At 31.5% G+C, this 14,267-nt stretch overlaps 1 protein-coding gene across 3 annotated transcripts; it reads right to left on the reverse strand.

The window, feature by feature from the left end:
• Positions 1 to 289: 289 nt before the first annotated feature.
• On the reverse strand, positions 290 to 13,481 carry LOC132799748 (protein RECOGNITION OF PERONOSPORA PARASITICA 7-like). Of its 3 annotated transcripts, none has more exons than XM_060812257.1 (5): positions 11,410 to 13,481; positions 8,505 to 8,936; positions 3,606 to 4,085; positions 2,630 to 3,531; positions 290 to 1,206 (listed from the first exon to the last, which is right to left on the reverse strand). In XM_060812257.1, coding segments are annotated over exons 1-5 (3,882 nt in total). In that variant the 5' UTR covers positions 13,477 to 13,481; the 3' UTR covers positions 290 to 1,205. The 3 variants fall into 3 exon arrangements, with proteins under 3 accessions (XP_060668240.1, XP_060668238.1, XP_060668239.1); XM_060812255.1 differs by lacking the exon at positions 290 to 1,206 and adding an exon at positions 1,294 to 1,677; XM_060812256.1 differs by lacking the exon at positions 290 to 1,206 and adding an exon at positions 1,706 to 2,038.
• Positions 13,482 to 14,267: the final 786 nt, after the last annotated feature.

Below are 14,267 nucleotides of genomic sequence, written 5' to 3' on the forward strand. Positions count from 1 at the left end.
CTTCAATCCACTTTCAGCTCTTATAAGATAACCAAGACTACCTGTCAAATGATTATTTGAATGTTTAAGTAAAATAGTTAAATACACCTTCTTAGTTAAAAAAAATAATAATAATAATATTAAAATACACCTTAAAAGCTTCAGGATCAACTTCAGTATGAGCCGTTAGTTAATGTATTTTCTGTTATGTTTTGGCATTGGTTCTTTTAGAAGGGGGAAAAAAAAAAACAAAATTCAGCAAAGAATTTAGAACAGTGATCATGTTGCTAGATGGGGGGTAAAAAATGAAAGGAAAAAGACATCTGGTAAATGACATATAAACACAACAACAATTAAATTTCTGAAACAGAAGACCTAAAGTGAGAAGTAAACAAACAAGGATACCAGGAAAGGAAAAACTGAGTAGCTAGATTTATTATTGATGAGTGGTAGCTCAGCAAGTCTATTTCTACACTGATGACAAGTATCTGTAGAATGGAGATGAACATCCTACGCTGATGACAAGTTTGTATCCAAAGTTTTAACAAGGATGGACAGTCTATAGAGCTTTCTATAATGTACAGTTTCCTCCGTGAAAGATTTGAGCCTTTTTTTTCTTTCTTTTTTTCCCTTACAAAATCCATGCTTCATTTTCTGCTAAAAGTAGATTAAATTGGGAAATTCTTTTCAAAAATCCATATCATTACATAAAACATCTTGGATTTCGCTAACAATGGCTTTGCTCATCTTCTTTGCTTTCCTACTTGACCGATGCCTTGAAAGTTGAAACCAAATTCAGAAACGACCAATTTGATGAACAATCGGTTGCTTGGCCTTCAAGGTATTTCTCTGTCTCTTCACTGATTTCACATACTCTATTCAGCCACTTTCAAACTTGAGTTTCAATTCCATCAATTGGTTGCTTGCCCTTCAAGGCATTTCTCTGTCTCTTCACTGATTCCACATACTCTACTCAGCCACTTTCAAACTTGATGAACCATTGGTTGCTTGGCCTTCAAGGCATTTCTCTGTCTCTTCACTGAGACCACATACTCTATTCAGCCACTTTCAAACTTGAGTTTCAATTCCATCACCTTTATTCTTCTACCATCATCAACAGAATGCCGAAACCTGTCTTTCAAATGTCTCAAATGCCGGGTCTGGCTTCTGAGGCTATCAAGGTTATTTGCTCTTTCCTCTCTCAGTCTCACTTGTCTCTCATAGGATCTCATACAACAAACATTTGCACTTCTAATCAAAAAACGATAATTTATTGTTGATTTAAAAAACTATTTTACATCAAAATATACTAGAGGTTCACTAACACACACAAAAAATTGACATATAGCCAAATTCACAACATACATACAATGGGAACTGTTCAAATCCACCACGCACAACTGAGTCAAAATATAATAAAGAACTACAAATTAATAAAGAAAGGTCAACCATATCAGAATTGTTGGCCATGATGTCTAGAGTAAGTATTCTGAGCCTGTATCAACGTTAAACAAAGTTTTACACTAAAATGTGATCTTCGAAAGTACAACTTCATATAGATTAATCCGCTTTATTACCGGTTTCAAATCTAACCAATAAAAGCCCAAATTGAGATCTGGGTCTTCCTCTTTTAATTACAACCATACGCTACCACTCAGCAAACCAGCTCAGCCTCTCTGTGACAGCCAATCTTGTACCCTAATATAAAACAGAATAGACAGCAAGAGCACCTTTAGCTTAGGAAACTTATGCATCACGTAAGAGCAGCTAGCTAAATAAAATCTCTTACATTCTTAGGTTTTTTTTTTTTTTTTTTTATCCTTCTAACACAACGTGTTTTTTTCACAAAAGGAATCACTGCATAAAATATAAATCTGTGTCTACTCTGTAGCTTAGGGAATTTGCACTTGTAGCCTTTATTTTTAAAATGTTGCAATGAAATTGAGATCTTCTATTTACAATTTGTTATGAATAGTTCCAATCCAAATAATTCAAATTGCCTAACAATATGGGGATAATGTTCCAAAAAATGAAGGTCTAAAGTCCAACTTCTCCCAACCTGTGGGCACGAAAAATGCAATTACAAAATGATAATAATAGTGATAAACAAATTGGCAGATAGAGATACGTGAACATGTGGAAATATATTGTACACTCGATAGCCTACAAATTACATGAACTGGCCCTCGACTGTCTCTGCTTATTCATTCAGGGATAGAGAATTTTGGTCCAAACACCTTCACCTTTCTTTATGTGATTCTTTTCCTTTAATTAAGTTGGCTCATGGTGCGTACGTGTGTTTGCGTGTGTGTGTGTATGTACATATATATATATATATATGTGTGTGTGTGTGTGTGTGTATATTTCCAGCAGTTATAAGTACTATAATTTTTCTCAGATTAATAGAGCAAGGAACACTAAATAAAAAACAAGCTCCATGCTCATATACTCATATTTAATTAATTATTTTGAAACACTATTAATGGTGATGAACTGAATTAATAAGATTGCATTTTCTCTCTGACCCAATCCCTCTTATCAAATGCATGCCTCGTTGATATATCTCCACCACCACAAACATCAAATTTGTTTTCTTCAAGAAATTAATCAATAAATCATCATCATCATCATCAAAAGAGATAATACATACCATGTAATGTTGTGTTGTGATGGGGTAGCAGCAGCTCGATGTTCCTCCCAAAGCTTTTTTAGAGTTGTATTAACATCACCCTCCAAAAGCTTCTGGTATTCCACTTCATCACGCGTAAACCAACCATGTTTAATCGTTATTCTATACAGCCTTGGGGTGTATACAGTACCATGAGAAAAAGTCCTCATCTCAGGGCATTTATTCACAATTAATTCTTCCAAATTCGGAAGTCTTATTATGTTATTTCCAGAGTAGAACTTTCCGAGGCTGCACAAGGCATCAAAATGTAAAATCTGCAGGTTGTCAAACGCAATCTCGTTTTGGTCTGTTTCAACATCACATTCTGCTTCATGATTATTCCCAATTATTTGTGTCATTCTTCTGCAATTGCGTACTGTTATTTCTGTAAGTTGTTGCAGACTTTTAGCCGCTGCTGCCGAAGCCATTAAATTTTCCAATGCATCGCAGTCTGATACACTCAAAGTTGTCAAATTTTGGAAACTCATTGAAGAAGTCATTAGGCTCTTTAATCTCTCACACCTTGACACTTTCAGAACTTCCACAACCCGAAAGGTTTTGCATGTTTGGACACTTTCGTCACACAGATGCATCAACTTTGGAAGTGCAATCAAATCCAATTTTCTTGAAGGCATGAGTATGTCATGTGCTTCATCAGAACTAATTAGTGATTCCATGAATAGAATGCCAATACGAACATGCTCAAGATGTTCAAGTCCTTGAATGAATTTGAATGAAAACTTAAATGAGTCAGAGATTATGGAAACCAACTCTATCTTCTTTAGCTTCGGAAAAGGCAATGTTGAAGACTGATCACCATGCCATATCTCACTAATGACTTCCTTATTGCGAATCTTCAGTACTTCTAAGTTTGGGAATTTAACCTGATTATTAAGATATTTAATATTAAATAAATAAAAATAATTAAAAAAGAAAGGAAAGAAAGAGAGGAAACTACCTTATCTTTGATGAAGAGATGTTCTTTATTGACTGATTCTATTTCTTCATTTTCATTGTCAATGTGACATGGAAGAGAGTTGCTAACGAAAGTCTCCATTTCTCCACAATTTTGCATATCTAGTTCTTCTAATGATGGAAATTCAATACAATCTCCAGCACAAAACCTCTTAAGTTTTGGAAGGAAACATAGCTTAAGAGATTTAAGTTGAGGGAACAAAATCTTTCCCAACTTTTCGTGTCCTGCTGATTCTACGGAAACAACCTCTCTTATGTTTTCACATCCACCTATCTCCAGCCAGTTTAAATGCACGAGACTTCCACACAAAGATGAAGGCATTAGACTTTTCAAATTATGACAGCCATTCAGAGTCACTCTTGTTAAATTATTATCAAACTTTTCAAGAAGTCGCATGTCCCATATTGTTTGCAAACTATTAAGTGATCGCAAATCCAATTCCTTCATGTTGGGGAACTCAACCTGTGGAATAAATAATAACCAATCGCTTATTGTTTGAAATAACAATCAATCACTTAATTAGCATGGCACATGGGCTTAATTATTTAATTAAGACAATGCAATGAATTAAAAACGACATTGATAACTAATTCATATAAACTATACATGTGGGGAAGTTTGCATTGCTTAAAGGTTAATATTTGGTGTTGCTACTCCAAATAATAACAATTCTATAATAACTATAACTCATTATAATAAATAAATTATCAAAATAAATTTATCTTTTGGCCAAATCAATTTCCTAATTTTTGTTTGCTAAGAAAATAAATTTCCTAATTAAAAGCATAGTTTAAAGCAAATATATTTTCAATGAAACTAAAGTACCTTTTAGTCAAAATTTACTTTGTGATAAAAATTTACAACGTATAGCATTAGGTTATAAAACATTTTGTTATCTAGATCTACGCTTGCCTTCGGTAAAAGTGTAGCCAAACATAGCATTTCATATTTGGCCCCTAAAAAAATAAAACAACATAACATTTTATCACCAAATTATGGTTGTGATATCAAATATATAACATCTTGTCACAACATATATATGACTGCAAAATATACTTTGCATTGGCAGCAATTCCACTCCATAAATGATTAGACAAATATTAAGATCAAGTATAAAAAAAGGAAAAAGAGAAAATTAATTAAAAAAAAAAAGTAAACAGGACTATAAACACTTATAAAAACAAGTAATACAAATATGAATAAAGACGATATTTGCGCTCACTAAAATCTATTTGCACTCACTAAAATCTTACACACTTCACTTTTAGCTTTTATAAAAGTTTTTTGAATCGACTAATTTGACCTCACCTAAAAATGGAAGTTATATATTTAAATATATACATCCCAGTTCAAATAAGGTTAATCTTAACTTATTAAACTAAGGATAGAAAACTTAATCTGAGGGGTGATTCAAAAAAAAAGCCATAAATTAAATACAGAAGACAAAACCATAAATTAAATATAGAAGATACACACACATACATATACACTACACATACATACATATATATATATATATATATACACACAATGAACTACCAACATAGATAACATAGCTTGTCGTATGTCCTTATCATAAAGTTTTAAGGGCATATTTACTATATCAAAATTATATATATATATATATATATATATCAATTAGCTATACAAATTAAGAAGATTAATCATTTGATTGAAGAGAAATTGGCTAGGTTGACAAATATTAATTACTTCCAATTTCATCCTTGAATGCTTATAATTTGGTAGCAATAGCATAAATTAATTAAGTTTGAATAGGAGTTTTGTCATTACTCTACACTAGAAGAAACCATGATGTGTCTAGTCTTCGTTAACTCTAATTAATTAACATCCAATACCATTCATAATAGAAATGTTAATAATTGTTAATGGGAGATAAAACAAAACATCTTGTAATCTATATCTATGCTTGCCTTTGGTAAAAGTTTAACCAAACATAGCATTTTATATTTCGCCCAAAACAATATAGCATTTTATCACCAAATTATGGTTTTTTTTTTTCTTTTTGTTTTATTCAATCACCAAATTATGGTTGTGATCAAATATATAGATTCTTGTCACAACATCTGTATTAGTGCAAAATATACTGAATTGGCAATTCCACGTCAAAAAATGGTTGGTCATATATTTATGTAAGTATAAAAAAAAAAAAAAAGGAGGAGGTGGCAAGAAAATTAATAACAAATATAAACAAGAATATAAAAGCATCTTCAATGACTTTGTTTTCTATATGCCACATAGGCTGAGAGAACTTCTAATCTATGTGGTATAAATGTTTATTTGATAGATGTTCAATTCAAAAATAATTCACCAATAGTTTTTTTTTTTCTAAATCTCAACTAATTAATCATATATATATATATATATATATACGTATTTCCTTAAAAAAGAATAATAATTAATAATGATTTATCTATCTATTTTTTCTTATCTAAAAACATCTTAATAAAGAATATTTTGATAGGTCAGACTGTCTAACAGATGGTCTAAAATAGATAATCTCTTTTACAGTGTTAATTTTATTTTTTACCACATCAGTTTGATAAAGTTCATACACAAAACTATTGGGGATTTTTTTGTTTTTTTAAATCTACGTCTATATTTATCATGTGGCAACAAAATATAACAATTCACAGAACCACGGGAGATACTCTAAACACTTACAAAAGAACAAGTAATAAATATTGATATAGATGATATTTGCACTCCACTAAAAGTTTCCACAATTTACTTCTAACTTTTATAAAAGTTTTTTGAATCAACCAATTTGATCCCACTTAAAAATGAAAGTGATATATATACATATATAGCTTTAATCTAGTGAATTATTTAGCTTACCTTATGGTCTATGATATGATATGGTACAATATTAAATGGAGGCAAAAAAGAAATTGCATAAAATTTTCATTTTTTTAAGAAAAATTTAGTATGAGACACAATTTAATTAGCTGCTACTAAGGGATTCACTTTTCCCTATTAGATTTTTAATATTAAAAATAATAAATAAAAAGATGTTGAAAATTAATATTATTATTTATGATTTACCAATTATACTCCTATACAACTAACCATAAGGTAAGCTAAGTACTTGACTAGTTCATAATTGGATATATATATATATATATATACGGACAGGGTTCCTATATAAAGCTTTTGGACAAAAGTATTTAACAAATTATCTAATCTTTTTAATTTATCAAATCTAAAGGTTTATATTTGTCTTTCTAAAATTCTTAAATAAGTCATATTCATATCCAAACAACATTTATTTTTAACCTAAATTATTGATTGCTTCCAAAATAATATTTCCCTTTCCTTAATCTTAATCATCTATCTCTCTCCTTAATCCCCCATTTCTTCTTCTTTTTTTCCATTTTTATTTGTATTATTAGTATTATTTTTTGAAACAGATCCTTACATCCTTGAAACCTCTTTACAATATACTATTGAAATAATTAAATGATGAAGTCGAACAATCCTTTATATTGTCAACCAAAGAAACACTTCTGATATATATATATATATATATTAAACTCTTTTTTTGAAGAAAAAACATGTAATTTTTTGTGCCAAAAATCACAAAAGCCATGAAACTCTTCTCCTATCTTCATATTACACACACACACACACACACACACACACACACATACATATATACATATATATATATATATATACGGAAATTCTATGGTGAGGACGGTCCGCATGAGGACGGCAGTATTAGTGACGGTTTTTCATAATATTAATGACGGTTTTTTAGAAAATCGTCACCAATACTATGAAAAACTGTCACCAATACTATGGTCCGCATGAGGACCGTCCGCACCATAGACGGACTATATATATATATATATATATTGTTCTTAATGAATAAAAGGAAATATTTATGTGTTAAAATTAGAGATTAGAAATCAAATAAGAGACTAGAAAAAGATTAAGCGAGAATGGAAAGTGATTTTAGCAATAATAAATAATTTAGGTAAATAATGAGTAATGTTTGAATATGAATATAAAATATTTAAAAATTTTAAAAAGATAAATATGAACCTTTAGTTAAACTTAATTTAAAAACTTAGATTATTTGCAAATACCTTTGTCGAAAAATTTTGTAGGGAAACGTTACTTTATATATATGTGCAGCACTTCTTGTACCAAAGTTTTTGACCAAATTTATGACAAAATAATAACCATTGAAATGGTCTAACTTAATGTTAGATAAAACATGGGAAGTTATACATATATATATATATATATATCTATGTGTGTGTGTACATCAAGGGATAATTTTAAAACTTGCCTTTTAGTTTTAAACTTTTGCACATTAACCAATCTATTTTCTTTTTTTTCTTTTTTTTTCACAAACTTCCTTATGTAGTTCGATTTTTTTTTTTTTTTTTGGCATACTTCACTATTTTTGGTACAATTGATTCATTTTTTCAGAATAAAATATAAATTGAATTATAAAGTGGAAAAACATAATAAAAAATAAAAAAATCATCATCCCATTGATAGACTAAAACAAAACAATTAGATTATATAATGACAATATTTAAATTATAACACCTTTGGAAATTTAATTTTTGAGCCATTAGTTATTACATTTTTTTATTATTAAATCTGAAAATATACACTCTAAATTAATAAAACCAGAAATAAAAAATAGATATGATAAAAAGGCAGTTGATATTTTAATAAAGTAACAATTAGTATTTGTTCACAAGTAATAATTAATATAATTTTGTTTTTCAAGTGAGAGCAAAATTAGTTTATTTTAAAATTTAAAAAAAAAAAAAAAGTGGGAATGCAGTATAAAAATATATAACAAACACAAAGCAAGAAGGAAAGGAAAAAAGAAGAAATTACCTTAGAATTGAAAAGAGGTTGTTTATATGCCACCGTGCCAATTCCTTCAGCTTCATTGTCAATGCTTGTTGACTTGGAGTCCCTGATGATTGTTCCAAGCTTTGGAATCGAGCTTAGAGAAAGAAATTCAAGTTTAGGGAACAAAATATTTTCCAGCCTAATTTCTTCCTCTGATTCCTCTGTACTGCAAACTATCTCTTCCATGACCTTACAACTTCCAACATTTAGGTCTTCAAGATGCAAAAGACTTGTAGCCAAAGATAATGGTATTAAAGCCTTCAAATTATCACACCCAGACACTCTAATTTTTGTTAAATTACCAAATGCTCCTTGGTCAACCAATGTTTTCTGATAATATTTAAGTTGACCACTCCATGCTTTTCCGATATTGAGGCTCAACAATTCGAGGGACTTTAAGTTGGAAAACTCAACCTGAGGATTCAATATTCCACAAACAAAACCATAAATTAAATACAGAAGAGACACACACACACACACATATCAACTAGCTATACAAATTAAGAAGATTATAATTTTGTTGAAGAGAAATTGATTTACTCAACAAATTCTTACTTTGAATTTCATTCTTGAACACTTATAATTTGGTAGCAATAGCATAAACTAATTAAGTTGAATAGGAGTGTTGGCAGTCTACACTTGACTAGAAGAAACGAAGGTGTGTCTAGTCTTCATTAACTCTAATTAATTAACAAACGATGCCATTCATTATAGAATAATGTTAATAATCGTTACATGGGACATAAAACAAAACATATTAATTACTTCTGAGCTAGCCTAAGCAATAATTATTTTGACATGCTTGTTATAAAGAATACGAATAGAAAATAATGTGTATGTAGATAGAGCTTGGGATATGGTGAGCACTCAATGGTAATTAAGCACCACTTATTACTTAACCTAGAAGAATATGATTTCTATTATATTATTACTTGACCTAGAAGAATATGATTTCTATTATATACATTTTTTTCTCAGTATTTTATCATCCTTGCTCTTATATTCCAGTCCCTCTCTCATGTAACATGAAAAACAACCCTGAACATGGAAAAACACACCATAATCTGGAAATTTTAAATGTGCAAGATTGTTTTTACATGATGAATGACAGATCACCAAGAATAATATTAGAGTAGAGATGAGAAAATACAGTAGAACAATACAAGATAAATCTTTTTTCTTTCGGGGTTAAAAAGGCGCATACCATAAGCATTTGTTGTTTAGTATAGAATGCTCACCATATCAAAGTTCCATTTATGTATGAGAAAATTTACAGCAATTATCTAAAAGGGTATAAAATATATATATATATATATATACCCAATTGATTAGACAGATACCATGTATACATGTATACAACTTTGCTGTAGTGGACTGCACACATTCTATTAATGTTGGTTGGATGTAAAAAAATAATTCAGCATGATGGATACATCCCACCAAAATTTGTGGGATGTGTGTTATCCAGTGTCACAAAATTGCACATACACATTTGAAATTGGGTATTGTTAAACGACACACCGCGTGCCTAGTTGGAATTATATTTTTCCAAGAGAGTTAAGGTATGCTTTGGTAGTATTTTTCTATAAGTACTTCTATAGTAATATTTTCTTTAGTGGTACTTTTGTCAAATAGCACTTAAAAAAAATGAAAACAAAAACAAAATGATTAGCGGTTACAAATTGTATAAAGAAATTTCAAAACTCAAATAGGATAATGTTAAACAAAATGTTTTAATTAAAAAAAAATTGTTATTTTTCATCACCATTGGTGACCATTACTAGTAAAATCTATACTTACGTGTCAATTAGTAATAGAGTCACGGTGCTAAGGGTTATTTTCCATTTAGGGTTTTAGTTGTAAAAAATCAAAACTGACTTACATGCATCCAATTACTAATTGATATGTAAGTATGGATGCAGCTAAATATTTACTAATAATAATAAATAGCAATATTGTTTAATTAAAACATGAAAAACCTTTTGTTTTGCCCCTAAAGTGCTTTTATTATCCAAAATGCACTACTTCTTTTCACCAGTACATTGCCAAAATGCTTTTAATTCTTAAAAGGCACATCAATCACATGAACTCAGCAAATGGTCTCTTGCTAGGTGGCCATCTTTTGTACTTTGATATTTTCCAAAAAAGTTAAATGTTGTTAAAAAAATTAAAAAAAAAAGTAAAAAAAGATGGATTCGTTAATAAATGAATAAAACTATAATTTTTATATAAGATAAAACTATAATCGTTGTTTGTAAATAGATTGTTTATATAGATAGATAGATAAGATAAGAGATTAGAAATGTCATTATGATTGTAATATATAACTTGACAAATAGTTTGATTAATATAGGGACTAAGCAACTAAATATGAAATGTAAGAGAGTGGGAAACGTATTTCTATAATAGAAAGGCTACTTAATTTGCCCTTTTATTATTACCATCTTGTTATACTGAATTACAATATTACAAAATGGCAAATAAACCATGTAGGCTTAGAATCTTAAAATACATAACATTCAATAAATTATTGGAGAATATTTTCATCAAGACAAATTCGTAGAAAATATTTATTCAAGCAGGCCAGAATTTTGTTCAACCAATAAAATTAAACTTAAAATTAAGTTAGAATCCCCAGAGCATAGCGCATATATATATATATATATATATATATATGTATAACGTACATTGAAGAGGTATTAATTTTTATTCTTTTTGAGAATTTGAAGAGGTATTAATTAGAGAAAGAAATGAACACCAAAGAAACCATACATGCAGAACCAAACCAATTCCATTTGTAGACCTTGGCAAATAAGAAATATTATGAACATCAAAAAAGAAAAATTAACTATAAATCGAATTTATAGAATAGATACATATTACATACCTTTTCATTAAAAAGAGGAATGGAGCTGGTATTAGTTGTACTCTTCGGTTGACGATCAGTGCAATACTGTAGAAGGTGCGGTAATTTTTCCAACCGTAATGAGCGCAGACGAGGAAACTCAATCTTATCATTAATGGCTTCATCGTTGTCAACTATCTCCTCTATCATCTCGCAATCCATCACTTCAATTTCCTCAAGCAATTTGGCTATGGAGAAACAGAAGATACTCTTCAATCTGTCACATTTAAATACACCAAGTCGCCTCAAATTGCGAAAAGAGTCCGGTGCGAGTCTTCCATGGCAGATCTTTTCCAACTTCACCAATCTTGTAAGTCCCAAAATCTCCAAATTCAGAAAGGCAGTTTGTCCAACCGAGTTTACGATGTACAGAATTCCAGCGTTATTTGCAACTCGAAGATACTTACAATGTGGAAAGCCCTCCTTATCTAATTCATAAGCAACACTATTCATCCCCTCTAATCCCTTTAGTTCTATCGCATCAGACCTTCTTAACAAATTTTCAAGCCCAAGCTCATCTAATTGACTGCTTCTTTCCAGCTCCATCGACAACATTCTGTTATAAGTTCCAAACTCCATTTCGGGATGACGTGTCAGGGAAGGTCTAAAACACGATCCCAAGTTTATGGAATAGGTTTCCAGTTTTTCCCCAAAGATGTCTTTTGGTAGAACATTAACATCGGGAATGCTTAGATTTAACAAAGAGCTAAGTTGAGGTAGATTTTTTAGCTCACTGAGACGGGCATTTCTTCTTTCACGGCCATATACTCCTTCAACCTCCCAGTTTCCAAAGCTGTAACTTAAATTCAGCCATTCTAGATTTCGCAAACTCCCCAGGACATCTGATTGAATAACTTTAAGTTTCTCACATTCTCTTAAATCCAACACCCGCAGTCGAGTCAGTTGTCCGATTTCACTTCCCAACTCCACAACTTGAGAGTATGAAAGGTCAAGAATTTCTAAATTTTTGAGCTCTCCAATTAGAGATATGTTGCCCAATCTGCATCCATACAAACGCAATGTTCGTAGATTCTGAAGAAAAGGAAAAGATGAAGGCAGTGGATCCAAATTAACAGAACTCAGATATAAAACTCTGAGCTCTTTCAATCCTTCCAAAAATGGATCTGCAAGTTGACAATAAGAAGATTCAATCAATAATAACTGAAGCCGTGGACCTTCCAATCTTTCAGCTGGAACCTGCTCAACGACATTTGTGCAGCTAAGGAGTGAAATTGCAATGGCATCTTTGAATTTTTTGTGGTCACTCCTCCTCATGTAGTCATCCAACTCATCAAGATTTCTGATATTATACCAACGCCTCTCTTTGGATGCAATATCTATAGCACCATCACGGATCACATCATGCAATTTTACAGGGTCCTTTTTTGGTTCAAGTAATTCTAGTTGGGACTTGCCATCCAAGAGAAGACTAGAACGTTTAAGATTTTCAACAAGCGTAAACATCCTATTTTTTGCCACTTTCAAATTAGGAATAGGGCCTTGAAACAAGCCCAAACCTAAAGCATATTTCAACAACTCATCAGCACTGTCTATGTTTTCATCTTCTGGAAATAAACTACAGAGCAACAACAATGACTTTGCTTCTTCACTTGGCAGATGATTGTAACTTAACTTGACACTGGAGTACACTCTTTCATGCATTCCTTCGATGTTATTTGGACTTGACATTCGTAACTCATGCAAGGCATTCTCCCAAACATGGCAAGGTTGCTTCTTCAATGCACTTGCTACTACCGTTATCGCAAGCGGTAAACCATTACATTCTTCAATAATCTGAGTTGCCAAATCTGGAAGCTCTGGTTTTACATCTGAATCCTCTGCTGTTTTATTAAATAAATCCATGGATTCACTTGCAGATAATTTTCCAACCTCAAAAGTATTTTCATTTCTCACATCATTCTTTACAGCATTATAAAATCTGGATGTCAAGAGAATCTTGCATTGTTTCTGATCACCCCCAAATGATATACCAACATCTTCATCCAAGTCGATCCTTTTCCACACATCATCTACAATTATGAGGATCATCTTCTCTTGCCTCAATCGACTTCGTAGTCGATCTGCTCTCTCAGATAAGCTTGTCTGATCATCAAACTTAAGACCTAGCTTGCCTGCAAGTTCTTGTTGAATAGTTTTACAATCTGGTTACTGGGATACAGTAACCAGAATAGCCTGAATGAAAAGCTTTTCTTCCATTGCTTTTCTAGCAACTTCTTTAGCCAGCATGGTTTTACCAACGCCTGCCATCCCATACAATCCAATCATATTAACATTAAGATCTCTCAGTGCCTCCATCATCATCCTCAATGTTGGTATTCTCGAACCAAATTCCTCGTAACCTTTGTTTCTGAGCGAACTTTGTGGTTTGGGACGGCAAGAAACCTTCTGACCAAACCCGTCTGCAACTTGAATTTCACTGGTAATGCGCTGTACCATCTTCTTTGCTTTTCTGCTCAGCCGATGTCGCCACATCAGGTTTGGAAATGAAACATTTAAACACCTCGTATTTGCTCGGCATTCGTCTCTTCGAAAATTTTTAGCCTTCTCAGTGACCCCATTTGCTCTGCTAAGCCACTGTTGAACAGCAGTAAAGATTTCTTCATCGTTTCTCATGGCCTCGTCCACAGAACGTTGAAGCTGGTCTTTCGTATTCCCCAACTGTTCAATTTTGGACTTGAGCTTGTCTATCCTGCGTTTATAGGAAAAAACATAGCCAATTTCTCGACCAACTGGTGCCACTGTGTATTCACCAATTGTTGCAAAAATTGCAATCACAACCTCCATTTATAATTCCAAACCTTACTTTTCTTATCTTTTTT

This window comes from Ziziphus jujuba, chromosome 10, assembly GCF_031755915.1.
Source record: "Ziziphus jujuba cultivar Dongzao chromosome 10, ASM3175591v1".
Lineage (NCBI taxonomy): Eukaryota > Viridiplantae > Streptophyta > Magnoliopsida > Rosales > Rhamnaceae > Ziziphus > Ziziphus jujuba.

What these genes read in the sequence shown, in the direction of transcription:
- LOC132799748 (XM_060812255.1), bottom strand. Translation starts at nt 13,476, where the DNA reads ATGATCCTCATAATTGTAGATGATGTGTGGAAAAGGATCGACTTGGAT. An exon ending in TTCCTCTTTTTAATGAAAAG is followed by an intron (nt 8,937 to 11,409) that starts GTATGTAATATG and finishes TTGAATCCTCAG; the next exon opens with GTTGAGTTTTCCAACTTAAA. An exon ending in ATCTCTTCATCAAAGATAAG is followed by an intron (nt 3,532 to 3,605) that starts GTAGTTTCCTCT and finishes CTTAATAATCAG; the next exon opens with GTTAAATTCCCAAACTTAGA.